This window comes from Mustela nigripes, chromosome 13, assembly GCF_022355385.1.
Source record: "Mustela nigripes isolate SB6536 chromosome 13, MUSNIG.SB6536, whole genome shotgun sequence".
NCBI classification, from domain to species: Eukaryota; Metazoa; Chordata; class Mammalia; order Carnivora; family Mustelidae; genus Mustela; species Mustela nigripes.
In genome coordinates, this window is record NC_081569.1 from 49,818,866 (window position 1) to 49,846,100 (window position 27,235).

The following is a 27,235-nucleotide window of genomic DNA, read 5'->3' on the forward strand; positions in this document are numbered from 1 at the left end:
CTTGTATTAACAGTTAATGGTTTCACAAATGCATCTCTCTTAAGATTGAAGGGCAGTTAAGAGGACTTTTATATTTTTAATTTAATATTTTCTTGGCTGAGGGTGTTATAATTCACTAACTTGATAAAAAAATGTTTATGAACCATCTCATTAGATCAACAAGTTACAGTTAACATACGTATCTGAAGGACACACAGTACTTCCCTCTAAGCCAGCTCTCTCACGGGCGCGTGGCATACACCAGCAGAGTACCTGAAGGTCCAGGTAGGGTTTAGAGCCAGTGGATGTACAAAAAATAGACAAGATAGAGAGTGGGGACAGGGCCATTCCAGGATACCTTTTCTTTGTGCTGGGTTCAGGTAGGTAGGTCAGTTACCAAACAAAGGATGATTTGAGAGGCTTTAAAAGTTTTCAATGGACAACTGACATTCACTACTATTAGTGGCTCATCCAATTCCACCTTTCCTCAAAAGGCAAAGAGGTCTGGGAGAGTAGCGTGGTTTTGCAACTCACCGGCCAGCTGAATGCAAACTGGTGAGTGAACAGAATAGTGCAATGAACCAGCAAATGCCTGGATGTTGGGTCACTGGGGTTTTCTGAGCAAGCAAAAGTGAAGAGAAAGATTAGAACCCAGGAATGAAACACTAGGAGAAAAGGAGGTACGCAAAGAGAAGTGAAGTATGACTAACTTCACAGGTTTGCCTGGCGCTGGCAGGACTCGAACCTGCAGCGGGATGACTGGTAGCAGAGAAAGAGGTATTTGCCACAGCATTGCCAGAATGCAGAGAGGGAATGTAGGGTTGCCATTAATTATGGCACAAGTTAGGGTAAGGGAGAGAAAGAAACCAACAAGAAATATCATCAGGGCATAAGAAGAAAATAGCCAACTGTGGAACAGCTGAGACCAGTGAAGCAATTCAGATATTCATCAGAGTGTAGACAGGGCATGAAGCAATCAGAAGGCAAAGGACAGAGGCAAGACTGGTCTGAAGAAAGGGGCCGTCTTGTGCCAGATGTTAGCCCTTCCTTCTTTACCTTCTAACATCTGTATCTTCCCGTCTTGGCTCTCCTCATGCTTCCATGCAGTCACACGCCACCCATCTCAGTTCTTCGCCACTTGTCTTAGAAGCAGATAGTCACACAAGACATGGGATCTCAACCTCTGATGCCAAACTGGGCCTGTGCCCCTACCCTCATCCCAAACCACATAAAAATGAAGGAATTATTTCATCTTTCTTTTTATTCTCAAAATATGGGAATACAAAAGTCCTAGGGGTATTGGACTGTGATGGCCCTTACGGGGGGCTCTCCTGCTTTTGAGGAGTCAGAACCGAGTCCCCAGGAATGTGAATGCATTACATCAGAAGGACAGCAGTAGCTACTGTGCCAAGTTCAACAGCCCCGGTCACACCCCCGCCATAGACACAGCAAGGGCTGGGCTCTAGCTCCTGAAGAAGAGGGTAGGGAACTGATAAATGATTTGAGGTAACGATAAAAAAAGCCTGCGCAGAATGGTCTGGTGGGAGAAATGGTGAAGGTGAAGGACAGGGATCTTCCTCTCCTTTCTCCTACTACTGAAGGGCAGAGGCACATGACCCCAGCAAGGGACCAAAGTAGACAGCAGCTACTTGGATCCCATTAGGGAAAGGCCAGATCACTCCAGCTCACAGGCTTTGGCAGGTGGTGGGATACTGGCCATAAGAACAGAGACAAACTGTTCCAACTTTTCTGCAGCTTGTCTTCCAGCCTCCAGTACTTCCTCATGATTGGCCTTCTCCTTGGTTTCATAATCCAAGATGACTTTGTTAGTGATGAGGGAGAAGCCAAAGACTCGAAGTCCACAGTGCCTTGCAACTATAACTTCTGGAACTGTGCTCATGCCTGATGAGGAGAGAGAGGAAATCAACCATCAGGATCCTCAAAGGACTATTTTCCTCACCCTCTGGCCTCATCTCCATTCATTACCTCATTGACAATTTAGTATCTCAAAAAATCATCCAGAGAAGCAGCTAATTTCCTGTCTGGCTTGGGTTGTTCTGTATTGCTTCAGTGAGTGGGGCCTCAGAGGGCCTTACACATCACTTATAAACACTACGATTACTTCTCTATCTGTTTCTGGTTATTCTGAAGTCAATTCTAAGGATGAGGTTCCATCTTCCAGCCAGAGGTACACAAAGTGGTCTATAATACTATTTTTTTAGAATAATCTTTAGAAGTAGTCATGGAATCGTGGATGGGTCATTAGCATTACGGCTGTTAAAGCCCGAGGTGCTGGGTGGGGAGGTTTAATGCTGACAAGACACCAAATCTCAACACCTTTCAAATCACTTTAACTCAATCTTCCCTTAAATTAGATCCTCTCCCAATTCACCATTGAGGTCTATCATTTTTTACTCCTTTCCATCCCTATTTTTACCACGCCCCTCCCTCTTCGAGCCTCCAGCCAAAGTTCCCCTGCTCACCAACAGCATCTGCCCCCAGCTTCTGCAGCAGCCCACACTCTGCCACAGTCTCAAAGGAGGGGCCTGCCAGCATCACATAGGTGCCTTCCTTTAGCTCTCTCTGCTCCCCCATCTGTTTCCAGGCACTGTGAGCCTTCTGCCTCATATCCCGGTCATAGGCATTGGACATGGCAGGGAAACGAAGTCCGAACCTAGAGCACAGGTTAGAATCTCAGATTCCTGGAACCACATGAGCCCGCTCCTGATTTCCAGACAAATCCTTAAACCTTACCCAGCTATAAAAAAAATTACAAAGCAAGATACACACCTTTCATCATTGGGCCCCATAAGAGGATTCACACCACTGAAGCCAGGTAAGTTGATATGATCACGGATTAGCATGATATCTCCGACCTCAAACTCAGGGTTGAGTCCTCCAGCTGCATTGGTGACCACTAGGGTGTCCACACCCATAAGGTAGAAGACCCTCACTGGGAATGTCACCTTACAAAGCACAAGACAAAAGACCATAAAGTGTTCTTAACAATGTCACCAACCCACTCACACAGATAGGCAAGATACAGATCAGGAAAGAAGAGAAAGGAAAGGCCTAAAACCTATCTAGCCCAGGAATCTAGGTAATAAAATAGGATTAAGAACTCTCTCCCCCTCCTTCCAGATCCATCCAGGCTTTGACCTGACTTACCTTCCAGATCGAGTAGCCTTCGTACATGTGGAATCTGCCCTGCATCACCACACAGGCCTTGCCATTCAGGAATCCAAACACCAGTCGACCAGCGTGACCTGGCACTGTATGCAAAACAGAAAGGAGAAAGAATAGGGTGATGCCTTCATAGGATACATATCCACTGAACGAGCACCCACTACCAGCCAACTCATTGCGCCCAACATGTGAGGATGTAATTAAGCCGAAGAAAACATTCTTCTCTCTGCTTTCAGAAAGCTGAAGTCTGGCAGAGACAGAAATAAATCAATCATAAGCCTACAAATAAGCATATAAATACATCTTGAGATTGGGGCTATGGGAGTAAGGATGTTCAATGTGAAGCATGCATGTAGCAAAGGAAAAGAAGGAGGGTTTTTTTTTTTTTTAAAGAAACTTCAAAAGGATAAGAAGGCCATACCACAAGAGAATGAAAGTGAGTAAAAAATAAGAGTAAGTGGGAAATAATGACTGCAGTAAATGTAGTCATTACATATTACTTTTCCAAAAATTTAAAAATTCTCAAAATGTCTTTCTGGGTGGCTCAGTGGGTTAAGCCTCTGCCTTCGGCTCAGGTCGTGATCTCAGGGTCCTGAGATCGAGCCCCACATCGGGCTCTCTGCTCAGCAGGGAGCCTGCATCCCCCTCTATCTCTGCCTGCTGCTCTGCCTATTTGTGACCTCTCTCTCTCTGTCAAAGGAATAAATAAAATAAAGATTTTATTTATTCCTTTGACACAGAGAGACAGAGAGAGAGAGACAGCACAAGCAGGGGGAGCGGCAGGCAGAGGGAGAGGGAGAAGCAGGCTCCCAACTGAGCAAGGAGCCTGACGAGGGGCTCAATCCCAGGACCCTGAGATCATGACCTGAGCCGAAGGCAGACACTTAACTGAATGCGACACCCAGGTACCCCTCTTCTTATTTCTTACCCTAACTAAACCATGGTTTAATTGACTCTTAAAAGGGAGCTCATGGTATATTCTAGCTTCCTAAAGAGGCTACTGACCAGCAGGCAAATGGGCAGAGTTTGGACCCATCTAAGTCACCTCCATTATGACCCACAAAACCATCGTGTAGGAATACAGGCCCCTAGTGGGGCCTGCAGGGATGTGGGAGTGCCAAATAACTCCCACACAGACATAAGAACCACTATTACCATTTCCCTTCTCTGGCATTTCTCCTCTAATGGACTCGACCACCTAACCAAGAGGCAATGAATGGGTGGTGTGAGAGAGGAACCAAAATCAAGAGGAAAAGTTGATGGATGGTCAGAGACAAAAGAGCTTATAAAAAAAAGTAAAAAAAACCTGCCAGTAATAGAGCAGAGATAACAGCTAGGAAAACGAAAGTATAAAAAAATAGGTTGATAAAGAAAACTTTGCCCTTTGCCTTCCCTCTCTCTCTTTTTTTAAGGATTTATTTATTTGAGAGAGAGAGGGTGCACAGGGGGAGGGTCAGAGAGAGAGAGAGTCTTAAGCAGAATCCCCACTGAAAGTCAGCAGGATTCTGGGCTCCATCTCACAGCTCTGAGATCAGACCTGGGCTGAAACCAGGAGTCAGAGTCAGAGTCTGGGTGGCTCTGAGCCACCCAGATGCCCTACCCTCCCCCTCTTTTTAATCTTTCTTTCCCCAACCCCCCATTCCCACCTCTGTGCTCTGGTCTCCCAATCTTGCTTCATAGGGTCTGAAAAATACCTGTGCAAAGTCTTAACTCCTAGAGAAAAGGGTAAGGAAGACAGGAATTTAAAACATGAGTAAGGGGCACCTGGGTGACTCAGTGGGTTCAAGCCTCCACCTTCTGCTCAGGTCATGATCCCAGGATCCTGGGATGGAGCCCCACATCGGGCTCTCTGCTCAGTAGGGAGCCTGCTTCCCCCTCTCTCTCTACCTGCCTCTCTGCCTACTTGTGATCTCTGTCAAATAAATAAATAAAATCTTTAAAAATAATAATAATAAAATAAAATAAAACATGAGTAAACAAATCAATGGATATTAGTTATCTGAGAATTAATAAGTAAACCAAATAAACCACTCTTGCCCTTATTTTACCTGGTCTATCTGCCCTCCCCTCTTTTTCCCCCAGAGAACCGGCTAAGGTCACTAACCTAAAATTCATGAACCACAGGTGAAAACAGAGTTTCATAGGTAGTAAATGGAAAAATGTCAGTAAATTAAGAGGTTCAGCCAACATGGGAGAGTAGCAGTAGCAAAGGGAAGTGCGTGGCCGCTCCAGGAGTTGCCCACAGTTAGGGGTGGGGGGGCTTAAACCCTGAAGGTTAATCCAGTTTATTACTTACAAGTAATAGAAACTTCCCAGCCTCATTTATTACTTTCATATGAGCCTACTCTCAGTGTGAAAGGGGACGAGCAGGAGCAGATCGTGACTCCCAGGCATCTTGTAAAGTAGGTACATCACCTTAGGTGCAATCTTTACCCACTCAAAAATCTATCCCATGTTAGCAGTAAGGATTTGGGCGTCACCCCGAATTGTTATTTTCCTTACTCATAAATTGAAGGCATGGCTTCCTCCCTTTTTAAGTAAACTCTTCCCCAACAGGGGATTCGAAGTCCTAACCCTGAGACCAAGAGTTGCATACTCTACCCATGAGCCCAACAAGTACTCCCTACCTGCCTCTGTTCTGAGGGGTAGGCTTAGAGTTTTCTAGCTGCTATTAAGATGCTGGATATGCCATCCTCAGACCCCACAGAGCTCCATGTGCATAGGGGACATCAGCTCCTTTCCCCTTCCAAAAGGTGAGTGTCAATCAGGTCTTGCGTATCCATGCATTATCTGTGTATTTTGTCTACAGGAACATGGCAGTCTGCGTGTTCATTTATTATTGGGCACCAGTGTGCACCTTATCCTGGGACAGGAGCTAGAGCTGGGGAGATTGGGAATGGTAGGGCTTCCCTGACTGTCCCTAGGAGCACTACTCTTTCCATTTAATCTGCAGACTGAAAAGAAATGAGAGGGGCTGTGCAGATGCAGTGTCTACATAGTGTGTGGGGGTAAGGAGCATGGGAGTGAGATGCTGCAAAGCTTTATGAAATTCAGAATCATTACACCACTGGAAATATGTCATCATGTGGTACCATTGCCACACACCTGCCCTGTCTATTACAAAATTTCTTTTGGGGGTATTTCCTTCTAAAGTCACTCTGATTCATGGTGGTCTCTTTCCACCACCACCACCCCCCTTTTTAAAGACAGATTGAGAGAGAGAGCGTGCACAAGCAGGGGGAGCAGCAAGCAGAGGAAGAAGCAGGGACCCCACTGAGCAAGGAGCCTGATGCAGAACTCGATCCCAGGGATTATGACCTGAACCAAAGGCAGATGCTTAACCAACTGAGCCACCCAGGTGTTCCTCTTTTCCCCCTCTCTTAAACAAGCTGTCCTTAGTCAAATGCTGTAGAGGCCAAGCAGGTGCAGGCATGAAAGAAGCACGCCTTCTCATCAGTATCCCTTGGTCCAATTCCTCCCCCACCCTTGCCAGCACCTGTACTTTGGGGAAAGTTTGGAATCTTGCTGTAGTCAAAGCTTTGGGTCTCCGTTAATTTATTGGCCAGATTCCCTAGCCCAGAGCCACAGATAATCGCCACTTGAGGTCGGTGCTTGGTTTGGCACAGAAGCCATTTACTCGTTTCCTGATAATCATCATACGTAAATCTAGGAGAAAAGGAAAATCAAGGTAAGTTTCTCTCCCAACCCAACACAGACTAAGGACTTTCCATGCAAAAAGGCTGGGAGGTGTGCCAGGGTGGTAGGAGACACAGAAGCTAGACAAAGAACAGTCCCAGAGGGGCGATCCTTACTCTCAGGAAATACCACACGAAGTACCCACCCACTCCTCTTTCTGAATCAGACCCACCGAGAAAAAGTCTGGCTGGAAACTCCCTCCTCATTCCAGAGCCTGGCATAAGTTAATGACACCTATGTTTCCACCTTGACCCCAAGCCCCAACTTCAGTTTTGCTACCCTTGGCAGGTTTAGTATCTCTCTCTACGGCAAAGATTTAGAGAGGAAAGGCCCATAGAGTCTACAGAGAAGTACAGTAAAATAATCAAATCAAGGAGGCTAAAATGGCTGGGTCTCAGGATTAAGACTTCTTTAGGGCAGTGACAAGCCCAATAGAATCCTTTTATCCAGTCTATCACTGAGGATACTCAAAATGTAATTAAGACTACCCTGTGGGCAGGGATAAAAGGCAATGGGAACACTCCTAATAAAAATCTATGTGCCAGGGACGCCTTGGTGGCTCAGTGGGTTAAAGCCTCTGCCTTCGGCTCAGGTCATGATCCCAGGGTCCTGGGATCGAGCCCTGCACTGGACTCTCTGCTCAGCAGGGAGCCTGCTTCCTCCTCTCTCTCTGCGTGCCTCTTTGCCTACTTGTGATCTCTGTCTGTCAAATAAATTTTTAAAAAATTCTATGTGCCTGTTATTTCCCCCACATCCATACTGCCTGGATACTCAGACCAACACAGATCCTGTTCAATGGAATTACAAAGGGTAATTTGCCACCAGCAACCAGATTAAGCACAAAAAAGGAGCTTTGGTTGTCAACAGCTCCAACAGAACTAAATGCCTCATGTTTCTCAACAGCAGCTGGTTACAAATTCTGTAAGCCCACCCCTAGAGATCCGTAATTCTGGGGAGAGTCCCGAGGATCTGTATTCTTTACAGAAGTGTCTTAGGTAATTCTGATTCTAAAACCAGGTTTAGGAATTTATGGTCTAGAGGAATGCAAACTCAAACTGGATTCTAGTCTCAATTTTGCCTGGTTAAGCAAATAACCTGTGTTTCAAGTATAAAGCAAAGGAACGTCATCAGCCCCACCTGTCTTACAGGTGCAGTCTGAAAATGTTTTAGAAACTTATCAGTAAGCTCCAAAGGCCTTACACTCCATAAATCAAGGTTCAGGACCACAGCACTTGAACCTTTCTCCTACTTTCCCCATCTGTGTTCTCCACCCTGCTCTCTCCCATCACCCTACTCTTCACCAAGGTTCTCTGCTCTTCAAAGACCTAACCATAGACACTTACTCAGAACCCATGCATACCCAAGAACCAACTGAGAATTCTTCTCACAATTCCAATCCAATTCTCAAACACCCAACTGGAAAAAAAAAACAAAGATGGGGTGGCAGGGGAGGGAGGGCTGCGACTGGGACTGAGATGTGACAGAGCTGAAGACAGCTAACCAAACCTTCAAAGGAAATCTTTTATTTAAAAGCAGAGGCTTTGAAACCAGATGACTCTACAGTTGAACAGGATACTCTCAGGGTAGTAACTGGATGAAGGATGGGGGGGGTGGATAATGAGGCTGGGGCCACAGGATGATGCAAAGAAGCAATGAAATGGTTCATCAAATAGAATCCCCAAGAGGTGCAAAAGAAATGAAAGTGAGAAGCTCTGGACATCTAGCATATCTAGTAACAGTTTATACAACTTCTTCATGGGCCATCAGTCCCCCAAGAACATCCTGGATCTCAGTGCATCCAAGAGCTACTGTGATCCCCAATGCTGGTGACTTGGAATGCAATTTCTGGGACCAAAGCACAGTTTTCCAAGGTGCGAGGTGGAAGGAATGGGCAATCTTTTGCTCAGTTCAATAAGTAAGGATTTCCTTCTCTCCTTGGAAACTCCATCCTCAACTTACTTAATTTAAAAAAAAAAAAAAAAAAAAAAAAAGGAGGTGGGATGCGCGCCTGGATGGCTCAGTTGGTTAAGAGTCTCAATTCGGATCATGAGGCTCAGTCCATGAAGTCAGGGTCCTCTAATCTAGTCTCCCCGAGGGCTCCCTACTCAGCTCCTCCCAGTTCCTCTACCTCTCCCCTCTGCTCCTGCGCGCATTCTTTCCCTCAAATTTTAGAAGTCTTAAACTTTAGGCGCCACGCCCAAGGTGGGGCTTGAACTCAGGACTCTTGAGATCAAGAGTCACAGAGTCTCTACCGCCTGAGCCAGTCAGGCGCCGGGACTCGAAGTTATTTTAATTGGATCTCCAATTTGAAGGGAAGGGAGGCGCTGTGTGGGACTTCAGGATCTCTCCTCTGAAAACGGTCACCAAAAAAAACAAAAAACAAAAAAACAAAAAAACACCTCGCAGTTTTACCTAGACCCTACAACGTACATCTGTGAAAAGCACACGGGGTGGGAAGACCTCTTCCCGGTACGCGTGTCAGGGTGGCTGGGGGACAGGGCGTACGCCCCCCTGACACTTGGATCTCAGTGCGCGCGCGCACACCCACACAAACACACCGGTTCCTTTCCCGAGTAGACTACACCGTATTTACACTACACGGGTCCCCTTCATGCTCCTGTGACGCCAGCCCTGCTCGATTCCTGCCACCCCAGTACTGCGCCGCGCGGCCGCGACACCTGGCTCCCCGCCAAGCCTCTCTGCATTTCCAGGGCACTCGTTCCCCCTCTTGGCCCCCTCGGGGCCCCGGTACTAGGCTTCCACATCTCGGGGACAGCAGTTTCCCCCTCCCAGATTCCCTGGGCCTGGTATCCGTCTCACCGCTTCTCCATGGCGCCGCCGCCGCCGCCCTGTGGAAGAGACCGCCCTTGGCCTCTCGGATGCGGTCCACGGAGCCGCTCCGCGCTGAGCTGTACCGGCCGGGAGCGAGGTGCCCAGTCAATGCAGTTACTCGCAGCTGGCTCTCAGCCCAGCCCGGAGTCCCCAGCCAATGGCAGCCGAACACGCAAAGCCAGCCCCATCTCCATGGTGACACACCCAGATTCAATCGCCCGAGGTTGGGCTAACTACTTAATCTGAGTTCTCCCTGCACGGAACCTGACCTCGCTCCACCCCACCCGCTGGAGGCTTCTAGCACAGCATCCCAGCCCCCACTTCCGTTTGCAAGGCCGAAGTTTCCCAAAAGCAAGCCTCTTCGGGAAGAGGGTTACAAGCCAGGTCACAAGCCGAAACCCTTTGTAACTCCATTCCGGGTTGTGTCTAGAGCGAACCGCGAGAAATTTGAAAAGACAAAAATTTAAACCTTATATCTTGCAACTGCAGAATAAAATTAAGTGAGCCTGTATCTGAATTGGTTCAAAATTTGCAACGAGGATGCAAGGCAAACACAAATTTATTGGGGGTCTTAGGAATTGCAATTTGGGAGACTTGGATTTGGGAGGAAAACCAAATTGTGCTCCGCTGAAGGGAAAATGTTAAAAAAAAAAAGGGGGGGGGCGGGGAAGTCCAAGAAGATTTACATAAATTGTTTTGCCAAATTAGGATTGTCTAAGAGAGTCTAATTTCCGTTGAATTTCCAGTTTGCTTTCCGGGGCTGCAAGAAGCCAAGATGTTGCAGTTTGGCAACGAACTATATTTAAAGTTTATGCTCTGTGCAGAGATGGATCTACATAAGCCCCACTTCCCTAAAAGCCTCCTGGTTCCACTTTTCCTGACAGTAGTGATTCCATTCCAGGTTTTCCACTTCATATTTTTTCCCTTTTGACCAACATCTTTCCTTGGAAAGCATTGATGATCAGCCACTGGGTCATCTGTTACCCACCTAGCTCAGAAGGTTCATTCCTAAAAGGTCATGCATGTCCCAAAGAGGAGGGAAAATGAAATGTTATAGATGATGAATGTCATGGAGAGCTTACAGTCATAGCAACAAAGAGTTTTTTAAGAAGCAAGTCTTAGACATTGTCCTCATCTTAAAAATCCATGGAGTTAAAAAAAAAAAAAGTCCATGGAGTTGATTTGTCTTCAGGGATTGCCAATGGTTAGTTGTAGGTTGATCATTTAAACCTCTGTGTGACCATAATTTTGACATCTTGAATGGCTAAACAACAGTGAGAAATACAAAGCATCATTGATTTAATTATAATTAAAAAGGAGCATGTAAGTATAATAATAAATATGATTATTTGTAATCCAGATCTTAGAAGGGCTCCAAGTCCTGTGGGGAGTCCACTGAAAAGTGGACTGAAAGAAAACTTTAAACTGACTTAGAGGACTGAAAAGAATTCTTTTAATGATGACAAGTTTAAGTATTTTGGTGGTTTTCAACTGAGCCTGTTTGTGAGGTGTTACGCTAGGTGCAGCACGAAGTCATGGGGATGGCACAGATTCCTTGAGCAGCCAGCAAGTAATCCAAAACTCTTCTGTCATCTGGTACAACTCAAGCAAGGGAATCTAGAGACCACTGTGCTCTAATAATGGTCCTCACAGTGGATCTGGCTATTCTATTAACCATCCAGGACAGATTCCTAATCATGACCTCATTTGTGGCAGGTCCTGCCAGAAAAAAAGATCATGAAATTCTAAGGAAACCCATACCTTCGTTAGGATTGTATCCTATAATATAGGATGTCCATAGCGATTGTCCAGAATGATGATCTTCCTATTTGTAGAAGTCATCATCTGCGAGGTCTTTTTTTTTTTTTTAATTTATTTGACAAACAGAGATCACGGCCAGGCAGAGAGGCAGGAAGGAAAGCAGGCTCCCTGCTGAGCAGAGAGCAGAGAGCAGAGATGCGGGGTTCAATCCCAGAACCCTGGGATCACGACCGGCCCGCGGCCCCTCCCTGGACGCTCCCTCCGGAGCGCAGCGCGCGTGCGCGACGCCCCGAAGCGCGCGAAGTCGGGCCGCCGGGGCCCTGCGACACGGTGCGCATGCGTCAGCGTGTCGGTGCGCCGGGTCAAGGGTCAGCCACAAGATGGCGGCGGCAGTGACATTCTGCCGGCTGCTGGGCCGCACCGGCCCGGCGGCGCTGAGCCTGCCCCGGGGCGCCCGGTGCTTTGGGGTGCGCACGTCGCCGACCGGGGAGAAGACTACGCACACCGGCCAGGTCTACGACGATGCGGACTACAGGAAGGTCCGGTTCGAGGGTCGCCAGAAAGAGGTGAATGAAAACTTTGCCATTGACCTGATCGCTGAGCAGCCCGTGAGCGAAGTTGGGAATCGTGTGATCGCGTGTGACGGCGGCGGGGGGGGCTCTTGGCCACCCGAAAGTGTACATAAACCTGGACAAGGACACGAAGACGGGGAGGTGAAAGCAGAGGCTTTAACCCACTGAGCCACCCAGGCGCCCCATGGGAGGTTGTTTAATGGAAATCATTTAATGGAAAGAGCTCTCTTGTTTCTGTGGTGAGTGTCTTTAGGGCAGGAGAGATCCATGTAACCAACTGAAATACAGTGAAGGGAGAAACTAGATATTCTAGGAGACACTGTCTTGTCATTCTCTGACTATGATGAGGGAGCAGAAGGCAAGCTGAGGACAAAGCATGGGCTGACACCCCACAATGTACCTCTCCCCAAGTGGGATCTGTGTTCCTCAGGCACTCCTGGTTCCTGACTGCCCTAAAACTAAGGGAAGGAAAAAACAAATGGTTTTAATAGAGATCACCGTCTTGCAAGACATGAGTCTCCATCAGTTTACCAATGTCTTAGTGATTTACAAGAAAAAGAGCATTCTTATCAATAGCCTACCTCCCAGAGACCCATAACTCAATTTCCTGGAGCCGTAACATCACCCTCCCTTCCTTGAGTGATGTGGGAAACCAGGACAGAAAGGAAAGTAAACAAAATTAAGTTTCTTCTTGATCTGCAGCCCATTGACAATGGGCAGAGTATGACATTAATCCAGGAAATTCCCAACTGTCTTAAGGTTGATGACTTACTAGAAGAAAAAACAAGCCTAGCTTGACAGTAGCAAGGCCTTTAGCATCCCGAGAATCTTCTATAGCATATCAAAGTCCTTTTGGACACCTCCCCTTTTCCTTGCCTCCCCCAACTCCTAAGTATGTGATCAACCATTCCTCACAACCCCAGTGCAACAGCTCTTTCTGCCCACAGGTCCCGTCCCTGTGCTTTCATAAATCACTTGTTTGCACCAAAGACATCTCAAGAATTGTTTCCTGGCCATTGGCTCCGGATTTCAATAATATTCAAAGACTACATCATCTAGGCAGTAAAATGTCCAAGGCTGCCACTTGTAGGCATGGACAAATGCCTACATATATCCCATAGGATATGGGGAGCACAAAATATTTTTTTCTAAGTCTTATTATCTATAGACTCATCTGTAGGTATGGAGGGTAAGATAGGAGAAAACCAGGGGTCTGTTTTGTTCAAGCAGCCAGATGACTGCTTCTTTTGATAGCAGAGCTTAGTTGAAAGACTCTTTTGCAAAGGGGTGGCAGGTAATTCGTTATGAAATTTAGAACAGTGTTAGAGGGTGAGTTTATGGTTAGGTCAGTAAAATGAGATCCCCAACCACTATGAAGTTCAGCAGGGACTCCCCAGGTAGGAATAGCTTTTTTTTTTTTTAAGATTTTATTTGTTTATTTGACAGAGAGAGATCACAAGTAGGCAGAGAGGCAGGCAGAGAGAGGGAGGGAGAAGCAGGCTCCCCACTGAGCAGAGAACCAGACATGTGGCTTGATCCCAGGACCCAGGCATCATGACCTGAACTGGAGGCAGACGTTTAACGACTGACCTACCAATGGACCCCTGATAATTTTTGGTAATGACTTCAAGTTGTATTGTTTACCCCATGAAACCATCTAATCGGTTTTCTAATGTGTCAAATCATGTACATATTGCAGGACATATCTCTATAGGCAATCAGGGAAAATTGTTAGAACCTATCCATAGATTTCACCTGGGGTCAAATTTACAATCTATTCTGTTCATTTCTTTCTAGTTTGCCAAACAAATTTGTCAACAAATTCAGGAGAAACGGACGTTGCAAGTGGTAAGTGATAGGGTAGGGACTGACTTAAAGCAGCTGGGGTAGTAGCTGTATCAGCCAAATGATCTCCTTTGCTTTTCTCCATGTTTGTCTTAGAGTGTCATGGAATTTTAATGACCAAGAGATTTGGGCAGTTGGGTAGCATTTAAAGATCAAATATATCTTAAAATTTTTTTTTCATTTTCTGTTCAGAAGTCAAGAAACCCCCTTTATTTCCAGATACCAGAACCATGAGTATACAAAAACCACGAGCAATACCAAACGCTTATCTACTATTGATATGATGTTAGCAGCTTTATTTTTACCTAGAAAATAGGCAGTAGGTATTGCCAGAGAGTTCTGCCTGCTGAGCAGAACTGGCCTGTGGTATGGGTTTAGCCTCAGTGGTTTCAGTTAAGGATATTACGACATCACTGGCTCAGTAGTGACTGGTTTCACCTTTTAAGTAGGATCTGTCAGTAAACCAGATTAATTCAGCATTCTTATTTTTTTCTTTTTAAAAATTCTATTTATTTATTTATTTATTTATTTATTTGAGAGAGAGAGAGAGAGAGAGAGAGTGAGCAGGGGAGGAGCAGCGGGAGAGCTGAGACTTGGCGCTGAGTGTAGAGCCTACTCGGGGCTCAATCTCACACCCCTGAGATCATGCCCTGAACTGAAATCAAGAGTCAGACACTTCACCAAACGATCCCAAGCGCCCCTAATTCGGCATTCTTGAGAGGCACTTCCTGTTTATCAATTCAAGGGGTTAAAAGTTGGTTCCTCTGTGTTAAATGGTCATGAGAGTTTTCATCACCTGGCAGAGAAAGAATGGCAGGAAATCCTCTTGAGGTTTTTCATCAGGCTCAAATGTGGAAATATTTTCCTCTTTTGGGAAAAGATATGTGTGCCTCATGGGCCTCAAGGACATCTCATCCTAAAGGATGAATAGCTGCTGAGGTACTAAAATGAATTGTCGAGTCCCTTGGATGAAACCGGTCTGAAAAGGGACTGGTAATGATTTTAAAACAGTTATAGGTATATTAGAAACTCTCAGCACTTGAGTAGTTCCAGGACTCTGAGGAGGCGGATGGGGTTAAGGACAGACAGCGTTGCCCAGTGTCCACAAGCTTTGGTCACCTCATCTCCCACAGCGAAATCTATCTCCTCCAAAGGATTGACCTGGAGGGTGGCTTGTTTTCCTGGGAAAGATGCCGTGAAATTTGAGGGCTAACAATCTTGTCATAGCCTCTCGAGTTTGAAGCAGTTCATCCAATGCTGAGGCTTTTTGCAGTACTGGCAATCCCTTAAGGGGTGATTTGCCTGGAGGGTTTGGTAAGAAAGTTTAGTCAATTGCTGTAATTGCAGGCTGGTAACCTGGCTTGCTTATATTTGAGTATTTAGGGCTTGTGTGGGTTTCCTTTTGGTATCATTTTGAATAGCCCACCAGAGCTGCCTGGCAGTAATTAACTCGGTCATGAGGTTGGTTGCATAGCAGTGCAGTTAAGTTCCAGTTTTTGATCTGAGTTGCAGGTTCCTCTTACAAACCTTCAATATAAGCAAAATTTAATGGGGTGAAGAATGATGGTCAACTTTTTCAGTGCCATATAGCGGTTTAAAAGATTTCTCAAATCTTTAAACAAACAAACAAACAAACAATTCATCAGATGTTTGGACACATTTTTGGATTTTTTTTTCCAGTCAGTAGTATGGGAGAAATCACTAGGAAGCTTTCTGTGGAGTCTTTAGCTAATTTTGAGGCTTCCTTCACGCCTAAGGCCTTTTTGTGGGGAAGTCCAATAAAGAATCTTTTTGCATCCATTCTCTGCCAAGTCTTTCATCTACTAACACGTGAAAGAGCTGATGAGAGAAAGAGAATCCTGGGGCACCTGGGTGGCTCAGTGGGTTAAGCCTCCGCCTTTGGCTCAGGTCATGATCTGCTGCTCCCCACCCCCTACCTGCCTCTCTGCCTTCTTGTGATCTCTCTCTCTCTATGTCAAATAAATAAATGAAATGTTTAAAAAAAAAAAAAGAATCCTGGCTTATAAATTTGGACTACAATCAAGAATTCTCTAGCAAACCCAGTAGGGTTTTCTTTAGGGTTGGGGAACTGCTTGGTAATAGCTCCAAAAGAGTTCAGCTTTAGTCCTAGGAGAATGAGAGAACTGGGGCCCTAAGATGTCATCTCCTGGCTTAACTTTAAAAGGGGGTACATCATGGCAGGCCTGTACATCATGGGACATCTCTGTGGCTCAGTTGGGTAAGTGTCTGCCTTGGGCTCAGGTCATGATCCTCGAAGGAGTCCCACCTGGAGCACCCTGCTCAGGAGGAAGCCTGTTCCTCCCTCTGCCGACAGCTCTCTCTGCTTGTGCTCTCTCTCTCTCTCTCTCATTGACAAATAAGTAAAATCTTAAAAAGAAAAAGGGGGGGTTCCCTCCTGAGGAGCCTCCAGATAATCATTACAGAAAGGAAGTTCAGCAGGTAAAGGGACAGGAATAGTGTATAGGTAAGCAGGGGTGGAGCAGAGGGAGGGAGGGATGGAGCAGCAGAGGATTCTTCTAGTTGAGTAAATCTCTGAGATAATTCAGAATTTGCCTTAGTTTAGAACTACTATCTTAGAAAGAAGGAATTTTTGAGTCATTAACACGTTTTGAGGCCTTGAAATGCTAGTTAAAATTAACTTCCCATTCGGGTTGTTGTTTAGCCTTATATCCTTTCTCTAATTGATTGCACAGATAAACTAATTTAGGAATCCTGAAGGAGCTCCGAGTTGGCCAATTAAATTTTAAATCATCCCAGGTAATCATTGTCCAGACAGATAGGAATTTGCAGGATGAGGGCCCATAATTCTTTTTTTTTTTTTTTAATATTTTATGTATTTATTTGACAGACAGAGATCACAAGTAGGCAGAGAGGCAGGCAGAGAGAGAAGTGGAAGCAGGCTCCCCGCTGAGCAGAGAGCCCAATGTGGGGCTCGATCCCAGGACACTGGGATCATGACCTGAGCCGAAAGCAGAGGCTTTAACCCACTGAGCCAACCAGGCGCCCCAGGGCCCATAATTCTTATACTTAAAACCAGCACTATTTCCAGAATGGTGCCTAGCAGCCTTGCTTCAGAAAGCAAACTTCCCCTTTTCAAGAGAAACTGAGAACAACAGCGGGCCACAGAGGACACTCCAATAAAGCCAAACCTCAAACTTAAAAGTTCAGATTACAAGAGGACTCAGCAGACTCTGACTGGGACCACTGAGGAGTTAAAGGAGCAAGATAGACTCTGTACGTACCTTATTTGAATCTACGGTAGAGACAGAGAAGGGAGGTGAGACACTCAGCAGGCCCACTTCTGACACTATGTAATGTCAAACAAAATTTGCAATGAACTTGCAAGGCAAACAAAAAATGTATTTGGGTAACCTCCCAGTATGATGTGAAAAGAATATTTTATCATTCTCTTGCTTTGTTTCCAAGTTTGGGATAATTTTTCTCAAGAGCCCTTTTTCATTCTCCCAACACATCCCAGTTCAGACAATCACATGGCAACCAAACGTATAGAATATCATGGATATATTCTCCACCTTCCCGGCCATCCTTTTCTTGACATATTCTTATCCAGGTTTATCCTTTTAGGATGTGGCACCCAGAACCAAAAATTAAGAATCTCCACATATGCCTTGAACCATGAAGGCTACAGAATAATTCAGACTCCCATAATTTCAACACTATCTCAGCACAGCTCATAGAATGAACAAAGATCACATCAGTAGCCACATGGTATCTCATTGGCTTATGTTAAGCAACTGAAATCTTCAAAGTCTTCTCTATCTCGAATGCTCCTTTTGTAAAAATCTTTCAAAATGCTGAATTTACTCCTCCTGACACATAAAATTATTCCTCTTTTGTATTTTCTTCCACCTATGCATCCCTTTCTATTAGAACTCAGTTAATATTGAAACTCACCAGACTTCAAATATGTATTACCTCTGTTTGGTGAATATTGCATACACACACACACACACACACATACACATATGTGTGTGTGAATAAACATTCTTTTTATTGTTAAATCAGTCTGGGTGGGTTTTGTTTTTAAAGATTTTATTTATTTATTTATTTATTTGACAGAGAGAGAGAGAGAGAGATCACAAGCAGGCAGGCAGACAGAGAGGGGGAAGCAGGCCCCCTGCCAAGCAGAGAGCCCAACACGGGGCTCAATCCCAGGACCCCGAGATCATGACCTGAGCCAAAGGCAGAGGCCCTACCCACTGAGCCACCCAGGCGCCCCTCTTATACATGTTTTATAAAACAAATTGATGGGATGTCTGGGTGGCTCAGTGGGTTAAGCCTCTGCCTTCGGCTCAGGTCACGATCCCAGGGTCTTGGGATCAAGTCCTGCTGGGCAAGGAGTCTGCTTCTCCCTCTACCCCTTGCTCATACTGTCTCTTGCTATCTCTCTCTCATATAAATAAATAAAATCTTTCTTTTAAAAAAAGAAGCCCCAGCAAGCCAGCACATACAGTTGCTAGACATATGAGTAAGGCCATCTTAGACCATTCTGTTATTTCCAGTCACCCATTACGTATTCATGAATGAGCCCAGGTGAGACCAGCGAAAGAACCATGCAGCCAATATGCAAAATAACAAGGAGAAAACACATATCACTTTGTTTGGGGGTTGTTCATTATTTGCAATAGACAGCTAAAGACAAGAAGTATTCCTTTCCTCCATGCCAGCAGGGATTTTTCCCACCTCTTTTATGGCCCTTCTCACAAATTACTGCCTTGCTTTATGGGTATGAATCTTCCCACCACTACAGATTGTAATGTCACTGAGGGCGAAACAATTTATTGGCCTTAGATTTCTCCTACAGGACTATACTCAGAACTGTAGGTATTAGATGATGAGTCCATTTGCAGATTAAATAATGGCTCCTTGGAATTCAAGTCCCAAAGGAATTTATTATAAGGCAGTTTTCCTTGTGAGAGCACTTAGAGAACCACTGTCCTTCCTTAGTATTATTATATGGATGGAGGTGAATCCTGCATTGAAAAGGATCTAAGCAGGACATATTCAGGGATTATTCCATCAGACCTCCCATCAAAGCCTCACATTCCTGTTCACAAGCATGTTCTGTTGGACAGGAATGTCCAACAGAATGTCCAACATTCCTGTCCAACAGAACATGCTTCTTACTGGTTAACATTTACATCTCATCATGGGATGCGTGGGTGGCTCAGTTGGTTAAAGTCTCTGCTTTCGGCTCAGGCAGGATCCCAGGATCCTGGGATCCAGCCCCTCATCAGGCTCTCTGCTCAGCCGGGAGTCTGCTTCCTCCTCTCTCTCTCTCTCTCTCTGCCTGCCTCTCCGCCTACTTGTGATCTCTGTCAAATAAATAAATAAAATATTTAAATGGGATGCCTGGGTGGCTCAGTTGGTTAAGACGCTGCTTTCAGCTCAGGTCATGATCCCAGGGTCCTGGGATTGAGTCCTACATCGGGCTCCTTGTTCGCAGGGAACCTGCTTCTCTCTCTGCCTCTGCCTGCCACTCTGGCTTCTTGTGTGTGCTCTCTCTCACTCTCTCTCTCTCTCTGACAAATAAATAAATAAATAAAATCTATAAATAAAATCTTTAAAAAAAAGATGTGGTTCATATACACAATGGAATTTTACTCAGCCATTAGAAAGGATGAATACTCACCATTTGCATTGACATGGATAGAACTGGAGGGGATTATGCTAAGCAAAATAAGTCAAACAAAGAAAGACTATCATATGGTTTCACTCATATGTGGAACATAAGGAATAGTATGGAAGACCACAAGGGAAGCTGGGGGGAAACTGAATGGGAAGAAATTAGAGAGGCAGACAAACCATGAGAGACTCTGGACTCCAGGAAACAAACTGAGGGTTACAGAAAGGGGGTGGGGGTCGGGAGATGGGGTAACGGGGTGATGGGTATTAAGGAGGGCATCATGTGTTGTGATGAGCAGTTGCTGTTATATGCAACTAATGTATCGCTGAACACTACATCAAAAACTAATATATGTTGGTTAACTGAATATAATAAAAAAATAAATAGATATCAAATATGACTTTGGTGAAGGTGGAGAGAGTCATAAAAGGACAGGTTTTGGAATGTAAGTATAACTAACATACAAATAATGAACACTGTTACACTGTAGAGTGAACACTTGGGTTTGTGTGCCAGAAACACTATAAAGAGCAGCAGACTGGCCTGTCCCCCTGTAGAGCTCCAGTCCTTTCCCCATTTGAATCCAGATGTTCCTTAGTTCATTAGGTGTATGTGGGGCCTAGGTGGTGGGAGGATACCAGCATCTAAGTAGAACCTGCCCTGGGAAAGTTGTCTAACGATCAGAACCCAGGTGAAGTCTCCAGCTCCTGCAGCAGCCACAAGTGCTAGGACAGCAGTGATTCCTTTATCATCCCGTATTTGGGGTGGGTTGTACTTCCTTCAATGTTAGGCTCAGCGGAGAGGCTTTTGGCTAACCTGGCCATGGTCCTTGGAGTTGTCTTTTCAATTCCCTGTCACCTCCCAGATGGAAGGCAATTACCTTTTGAGCTATGACCTGGGGAAACTCAGTGTGGTTACGTTCCTTGTGTGATAGAGACACAGCCATTCCAGCATGGTTTTCAGTCAAGGATCCTCTATATTTAATAGATCTGAGCTAAAATTGCCCATCTGTCTCAATCAGATATTTACCATGACCATGAGCTGGTACTACCTTGTGTCTGTGTCTCCCAGTATTTCCTCATCCTATGACAATGGGGCCTTTCCCAACTGTACTTGCTTAATTAGAGGAAATTACTTCAGTAACACCTGAAACAAAGACTTTTATTCTATCTTCCATCATTAATCCCAGAATAATAGCTCATCCTACACGGACATAATTAAAGAAATCCTCCTAAACTATTCTTTACATAACAAGGGATCACTCACCTTGACTTCTGAACCTGCCCAACTTGAAACACCCAATAAAGTTGAAAGATGTGGGGGGATCCTGCTGTTTAGGTACCCATTTGGTAGAGCACTTTGGTAGGCTTGAAAATTGCAGGTGTCCCCTACTTTTTGCAAGTTCAAGTTATGCCGCTTTGGTTTATGAAACACCTACATTAGTACAGGTATACCTCAGAAATATTGCAGGTTTAGTTCCAGACCATTGGAACAATGATAATACCACAATAGAGTGATTCAAGTGAGTTTGTTGGTTTTCCAATGTGTATAAAAGTTATGTTTACACAATATTATAGTCTATTAAGTGTGCAATAGTGTATCTGAAAAAGTACTTACCTTGATTAAATACTGCTAAAAATGCTAACCATTAATTAAAAAAATTAAACCCAAAGATATATATACCTTGTCATCAAAATCTACAAAAGAAAATACAGATGGACATAAAAATTTTAATGTAATATATTTTTGGAACAACACGGCATAGTTGGGGATAGAAAGGTATAATTCAAAGGAGGTAAAGCCAATGCAAACGTGCATTCAAGAAGGAGCATAAAGAAATGATTTAATGTTCCTAGGATCTGTTTCCACCTAACAAGTAACTGAGAAGGCAAAAGCCCTTGGTATACTGACGCAAGATATTTCAGTAATGAGGCTTAATCATTTGTTAATAAGTAGCTCATATTTTTGAAAATTTCATAATGTCATAATTTATTACTGTTGCTTTTGGAAGGATGGATTTCATGAGGCATCCAATTAAGAAATAAAATTTCCCACCTGGTAAGAAAAAGGCTAACTAATCATCTGAGCTTTCAGCAAGTTGTAATCACTAATTACAGATCACCACAACCAATATAATAATAATGGATAAATTTGCAGTGTTGTATAATTACCAAAAGGTGACTCAGACACGAAGTGAAAAAATGCTGTTGGAAAAATGGCGCTGATAAATTTGCCCGACACCGGATTGCCACAATCTTCAGTTTGTAAAAAACCGCAATACCCGCGACGAGCATTAAAGCCAAGCGCCCTAAAACTTGGTATGCCTGTAAATGTTTTCCCTAAGCGTAAGAAATCCGAAGAGCCTTTTCGCTTTAAAAAAAAAAAAAAAAAAGGAAAAGAGCTTTCACTGTTCCGCCGCGGACTCCAGTGAAGGCAACTTTGCCACGTCTAGAAGGGAAAGTGGCACCACCCGGCTCCTTCCCTGGGAACTACACTCAGCATGAAGCCACCATAGATTTGAATTGTGTCTTTGAAGCTCTGTGCTTTTTTTCTCCATGTATTTTGTTCATATCTTAGCAAGATGTGTCCTACTGTATCAGAAAAGCCTAAGAGATTATTTTGGGGGTTTGGGACCACTCAAAAAATTTTTCCATAATAATTAATGATAATTGTTTCTTCCCTTTATTTACTTCAGCTTAGGAAAGATTTCATAAGACTTCTCCTTTTGGAAACAGGTGTTTTGGGACTTCTTTCGGAAACAGGTGTTTTGGGGGAACCTGTAGTCTTATCAGCCATGCAAGTTGAGTATGGAGGAATACGGATGAACCGGAGAATGAGTAGGATTGGCTCTATGTTTAAACGCCCGAGCTGCTCAGGAGCTTTTCCAGTACTTGTCAGAATAACCTCCATTAGCAGTATCCTGGTTGGGGCAAAGTTGTGACTAGTCTAAAAAGGGTCTCATCTTGTCAGACAAAGTAATTAAAATATCCCTATACTTAATCGGGTCAAGAAATTGAGTAAAACAGGAGATATCTTTGTAGTGGTAGATCCAGACTCATTAAAGAGGTAAATTCATAACAGGGATGAGGAGTGGGAAGGTGGAGTTTGCAAGGCATGTTCCTGGAGAAGCCAGGCTTGGGTTTGGTTCCAGAAGTAACTCCAGCGAGAAAGGCTGGGTAACCTTAACGTTTCAATCCATTTCGTACTGGTACATCTTTACTCCCAACTTTTTCCAGGTGTCTTTGCAGCCTGCCTAAGCACCACCGACCTCCCTCCTCTTGCAGCTCCGCCCCAGCTCTGACACCTTCACTGCCCGCTCCTTCAACCACGCCCCCGGCTTCTGGACCGAAGTTCGGGCCAATACAGTTGCACCCCACGGGTCACAGGACCAGAGAGGCCAGCCAATGGGAGACCAACTGTAACCGCAAAGAGGAGATGTCTTTTAGTGGCATCTTTGGGCCAATAAGGAGCAATGATTCCGCGCCCACTGTGGGCGCGTAACAGAGGACGCGCGGCTTCCTGAAACACGTGACCAGCCCGCTGAAGCCGCCTAGCCCCACCTCCTGGTCTGGAGGTAACGCGATGGCCACGCTTCCAATGGCTCGCAGAACCTCTCGTCACGTGCAGTTTTTGTAGGCCCAGCGGCCTCCGGGAGGTCATGTGACAGTTGACGTTGCCGCGGCGCTCCCCAATGGGAAAAAAAGAGCTGCCTTGGCAGGACCAAGAATTGATTTGTGGCCACGAATAACAGCACGGCCGGGGCGGGGATAGCCTATCACGTGCTTGCGGGACGGAATCGGGCGGGGTGGGCCACTGGTTGCGGGGCGAGCTGGGCGCGAGGCGCGCAGGCGCCCTGGGGACCCGGTAGCGGCGGCGGCGGTGGCTGCGGAGACGGCAGCGGCGGAGAGAGCCGGATCCTTGGCCGAAGCAGGAGGCGGTGGCGGCGGCGGCCATGGCGGCAGACGGAGAGCGATCCCCGCTGCTCTCCGAGCCCATCGACGGTGGCGCCGGCGGCAACGGATTAGTGGGGCCGGGCGGGAGTGGGGCTGGGCCCGGGGGAGGCCTGACCCCTTCCGCACCACCTTACGGAGCCGGTAAACATGCCCCGCCCCAGGGTAAGCCGGGGCGGGTCCGAGGTGTTCCCGGGGGGTACTCTAGAGCAGAGGGAGGGGGCGGGGCCTGGGGCGGAGGCGGGGCCCCAGCGCCAGGTGCGGAGCAGTTGCACCTGTGACTGGGTGAAGCTGTCTTTTTCTTTCGCAATTGCTAAGGAGCTTGGGAAACGAAGGGGCTTCTAGGGAAGCACGGATTATAAGAAGCCCGCCGAGCTAGGTCAGCAGGGTTGCGGACGAAAAAGAGTTCCTTGACCCTTTGGAGCATCAGTGAGGTGCCTGCAAGTGATGCCACCCTCCTTTTTACTTTCCCCTTCAGCATTTCCCCCGTTCCCTGAGGGACACCCCGCCGTGTTGCCTGGGGAGGACCCGCCCCCCTACTCCCCTCTGACCAGCCCGGACAGTGGGAGTGCCCCTATGATCACCTGCCGAGTCTGCCAGTCTCTCATCAACGTGGAAGGCAAGATGCATCAGCATGTAGTCAAATGCGGCGTCTGCAATGAAGCCACTGTGAGTTATACATATCTATGAAATGGGCCCTGTTTCCTAGATCCGCTTTCTGATCCCTCGATTCTAGACCCTGACCTTCAGGTGTTAGCCAAGTGCTAGTCATGAAACCCAGTTTCAGTTCCAGAAGTCTCACACTGTCAATTCCCCAGAAGCCACTCAACTGAAGATAATGTTTACCATCCTGTACCTTCATACCTGTCCTGGATACTTAAGCCTAGTTTTTATTTGTGAATCTCATGTTATAATTTCATCTGTCTGTCCTGGCTAAAATCTTATTTCTCTGATCTCTCCTCAGAAGGTGTTTTTGGAGGAAATGGAAGGGATTGGAATTAGAGGTTTGCTTACCGATATCCTCATTATTCTCTAGCCAATCAAGAATGCACCTCCAGGGAAAAAATATGTTCGTTGCCCCTGTAACTGTCTCCTTATCTGCAAAGTGACTTCCCAGCGGATTGCCTGCCCTCGGCCTTACTGGTAAGAGACATAAAGTGGAGAAGGGCATTAGTGGGAAAAATTGGAAAGCTGTAAAAAGGATGAATGTTTGCAGAGAACCTTGAGTTGAAAGAGCCTCATGTTTATTTAGAAAGAGGAAAATACTGCGGACTGTTGTATCTTTTAGAATATTATAGCCATCTTTCACATCTGACAATAAAAAGATTGGGGTGAAATGGTGTCTTATAGGAAATAGTCTAGTGAGCTGGGTGAATTATCATGAGATAAAAGAGAAATTAGAGATCTGAAGTTTAAATTGTGTTATTCCTCAAATCCCTGGGGATAGGGTTGGGGTGGTATAGGGTATAGTACACATACAGAGAAGTAGAGGAACTTAGGCCGGGAGTGGAGGGTGTGGAGGAGGGATAGTGTGGGGACCTTTAGGATTAAAAGTTATTTATTTATTTATTTATTTATTTATTTTTATAAAGATTTTATTTATTTATTTGACAGACAGAGATCACAAGCAGGCAGATAGGCAGGCAGAGAGAGAGGGGGAAGCAGGCTCACTGCTGAGCAGAGAGCCCGATGCGGGACTCGATCCCAGGACCCTGGGATCATGACCTGAGCCGAAGGCAGAGGCTTAACCCTCTGAGCCACCCAGGTGCCCCGATTAAAAGTTATTTAAACGTAGTCATTTTCTTCTTTACAGCAAAAGAATCATCAACCTGGGGCCTGTGCATCCAGGACCTCTGAGTCCGGAACCACAACCTATGGGTGTCAGGGTTATCTGTGGACATTGCAAGAATACTTTCCTGGTGAGGAGGGATATTGGGAAGTCTTGGGAAGGAGGGGGAGAAACAGAAGTAATCATGAATGTATTTCTGAGTTATGATAATTAATCCTAAAAAGCCTTGTTCTGATTTCCCTTCTGTTCATTTCCTACCCTCCCCTGTACCAAGGCCTTCATCAGACATGGCCCTGCTTCTATTAATTGGTTCTCCCCTTTTTGTTCTCCATAGTGGACAGAATTCACAGACCGAACCTTGGCCCGTTGCCCTCACTGCAGGAAAGTGTAAGTGATTGGAGTGGCATTGTTGAGTGAGTAATTGTTGACATATGTGGGAAAATCTGCAGGGCCTTTGCAAACATCCATTTGTTTGCCTCCCCACAGGTCATCTATTGGGCGCAGATATCCACGAAAGAGATGTATCTGTTGCTTCTTGCTTGGCTTACTCTTGGCCGTCACTGCCACTGGCCTTGCTGTGAGTAATCTTGATCCAGCCCCTCTCAGTCTTCAGCCTCATCTCCATAGCCTAAGATTTGGGAAATGGCTACCTTAAAAACAGTGAAAGATTAACTGAGGGGGTTTTGTTTTAATGTGTAGGTGAACTGAACTTGAACGTAATTGATAATCTTCATTGTTACTGTAGGAGTAAAAATCAGCCATCTTCTTTATGCAGAAGATAGGGCAGTGGAGAATTGGGTTAAATTAGAGTTGTTGTAAGGAAACCTGGCTCACCTGTCAGAAAAACTGACAGATGTCTGGGATTGTATAACTTATGTACCTCCCTAGGGGAAGGGAGCAGAACAAGGCTAAGAAGGTCCCTGAAGATGGATACACATGGATAGGGAACCAGGGATTGAAACTCCCAGTCTGTTACTATGATTTCTAGAAAATGTTAAGAGATCAACAGTAACCCCATCTTCCTTCATCAGTTTGGCACATGGAAGCATGCACGGAGATATGGAGGCATCTATGCAGCCTGGGCATTTGTCATCCTGTTGGCTGTGCTGTGTTTGGGCCGGGCCCTCTATTGGGCCTGTATGAAGGTCAGCCACCCTGTCCAGAACTTCTCCTGAGCTTCATGACAACCCACAGACTGTGCCTGGCCCCTCCCTGGTGGGGACAGTGACACTACAAAGGGAACCGTGGTAAAAGGTTCCCTCGGCTTCTGTAAAGGGAGCCAAGCAGCTGCCTTCCTTTTCCCTGGGGAGAGGTAGGAAGGAACCAGGCCCTCACCTAGGTTTGGAGGGGTAGAGAAGACCACTGCTGGCCATCTGCTTTCCTCCAAGGGCTGCTGTGTTTAGGGTAAAATAGACAGAATGTTGCCCCTAAACCTGGGTCCCAGAAGAGGGTTCTAGCCTTGTCCTTCCTAATATGCTCCCTGAGAGCCATTCCTGTCCCTTAAACATTCCAGGGCAGGGTGGGGGTGGGTAGCCCTGGGGGTTCCCTCCCTCTTGTGCACCATTAGGACCTTGCTGCTGCTATTGCACTTCACCAGGGGCTGGCTCTGGCCTCAGTACCCTCAGTCTCCTCTCCCCCCCATTCCGTGTCCTGGGGGGTGGGGTCAGCCGCTGCTCTGTACAGAACCACAGGAACTGATGTGTATATAACTATTTAATGTGGGGTATATTCCCCTAGTCCTGTATTTCCCTTAATTCCTCCTTCCAACCTTACCCCCTAGTTGGAGTATTTAACTGGGCTGGGTAGGGTTGCTCTGTCTTGGGGGAGGCTAGGGATTCATCCTGTGCTTGTAAATAAATACGGTCATGACTACCCTTTTCTAGTTGTTTATCTTTATATGTAAAAAATGAGGGGAATTTGTAGCCCCACGAAGGGGTAGAATACAAAGACAGCAAGG

General features: G+C 45.8%; 2 protein-coding genes, 1 non-coding gene and 1 pseudogene across 4 annotated transcripts; 2 read left to right on the forward strand and 2 right to left on the reverse strand.

The window, feature by feature from the left end:
• Positions 1 to 1,222: 1,222 nt before the first annotated feature.
• PNP (purine nucleoside phosphorylase) lies at positions 1,223 to 9,924 on the reverse strand. The gene is made up of 6 exons (XM_059372424.1): positions 9,682 to 9,924; positions 6,662 to 6,831; positions 3,148 to 3,251; positions 2,770 to 2,945; positions 2,463 to 2,653; positions 1,223 to 1,881 (listed from the first exon to the last, which is right to left on the reverse strand). The coding sequence occupies exons 1-6, from the start codon at positions 9,690 to 9,692 to the stop codon at positions 1,655 to 1,657; spliced, it is 879 nt and encodes a 292-aa protein (XP_059228407.1). The 5' UTR covers positions 9,693 to 9,924; the 3' UTR covers positions 1,223 to 1,654.
• LOC132000353 (U12 minor spliceosomal RNA) lies at positions 5,535 to 5,684 on the reverse strand. The gene has a single exon (XR_009399257.1). It is a non-coding gene; the product is annotated as a U12 minor spliceosomal RNA (small nuclear RNA).
• Positions 9,925 to 11,802: 1,878 nt separating the features above from the next.
• LOC131999592 (NADH dehydrogenase [ubiquinone] iron-sulfur protein 6, mitochondrial-like) lies at positions 11,803 to 12,186 on the forward strand (annotated as a pseudogene).
• Positions 12,187 to 23,368: 11,182 nt separating this feature from the next.
• PIP4P1 (phosphatidylinositol-4,5-bisphosphate 4-phosphatase 1) lies at positions 23,369 to 27,156 on the forward strand. 2 transcript variants are annotated; one of them, XM_059372430.1, is made up of 7 exons: positions 23,369 to 23,654; positions 23,968 to 24,158; positions 24,526 to 24,632; positions 25,303 to 25,408; positions 25,613 to 25,665; positions 25,765 to 25,855; positions 26,310 to 27,156. In XM_059372430.1, the coding sequence occupies exons 1-7, from the start codon at positions 23,492 to 23,494 to the stop codon at positions 26,451 to 26,453; spliced, it is 855 nt and encodes a 284-aa protein (XP_059228413.1). In that variant the 5' UTR covers positions 23,369 to 23,491; the 3' UTR covers positions 26,454 to 27,156. The 2 variants fall into 2 exon arrangements, with proteins under 2 accessions (XP_059228413.1, XP_059228415.1); XM_059372432.1 differs by having other exon boundaries at positions 23,370 to 23,633.
• Positions 27,157 to 27,235: the final 79 nt, after the last annotated feature.

Excerpts from the sequence above, each read along its gene's own strand:
- PNP (XM_059372424.1), bottom strand. Across the intron at positions 3,252-6,661 it reads AAACTTTCCCCAAAGTACAG|TGCCAGGTCACGCTGGTCGA; the intron begins GTGCTGGCAAGG and ends TTTTGCATACAG. Across the intron at positions 2,946-3,147 it reads AAGGCTACTCGATCTGGAAG|GTGACATTCCCAGTGAGGGT; the intron begins GTAAGTCAGGTC and ends GTGCTTTGTAAG.
- PIP4P1 (XM_059372430.1), top strand. The coding sequence starts at position 23,492 with ATGGCGGCAGACGGAGAGCGATCCCCGCTGCTCTCCGAGCCCATCGAC. Across the intron at positions 23,655-23,967 it reads TAAACATGCCCCGCCCCAGG|CATTTCCCCCGTTCCCTGAG; the intron begins GTAAGCCGGGGC and ends TTTCCCCTTCAG. Across the intron at positions 25,409-25,612 it reads ATTGCAAGAATACTTTCCTG|TGGACAGAATTCACAGACCG; the intron begins GTGAGGAGGGAT and ends TGTTCTCCATAG.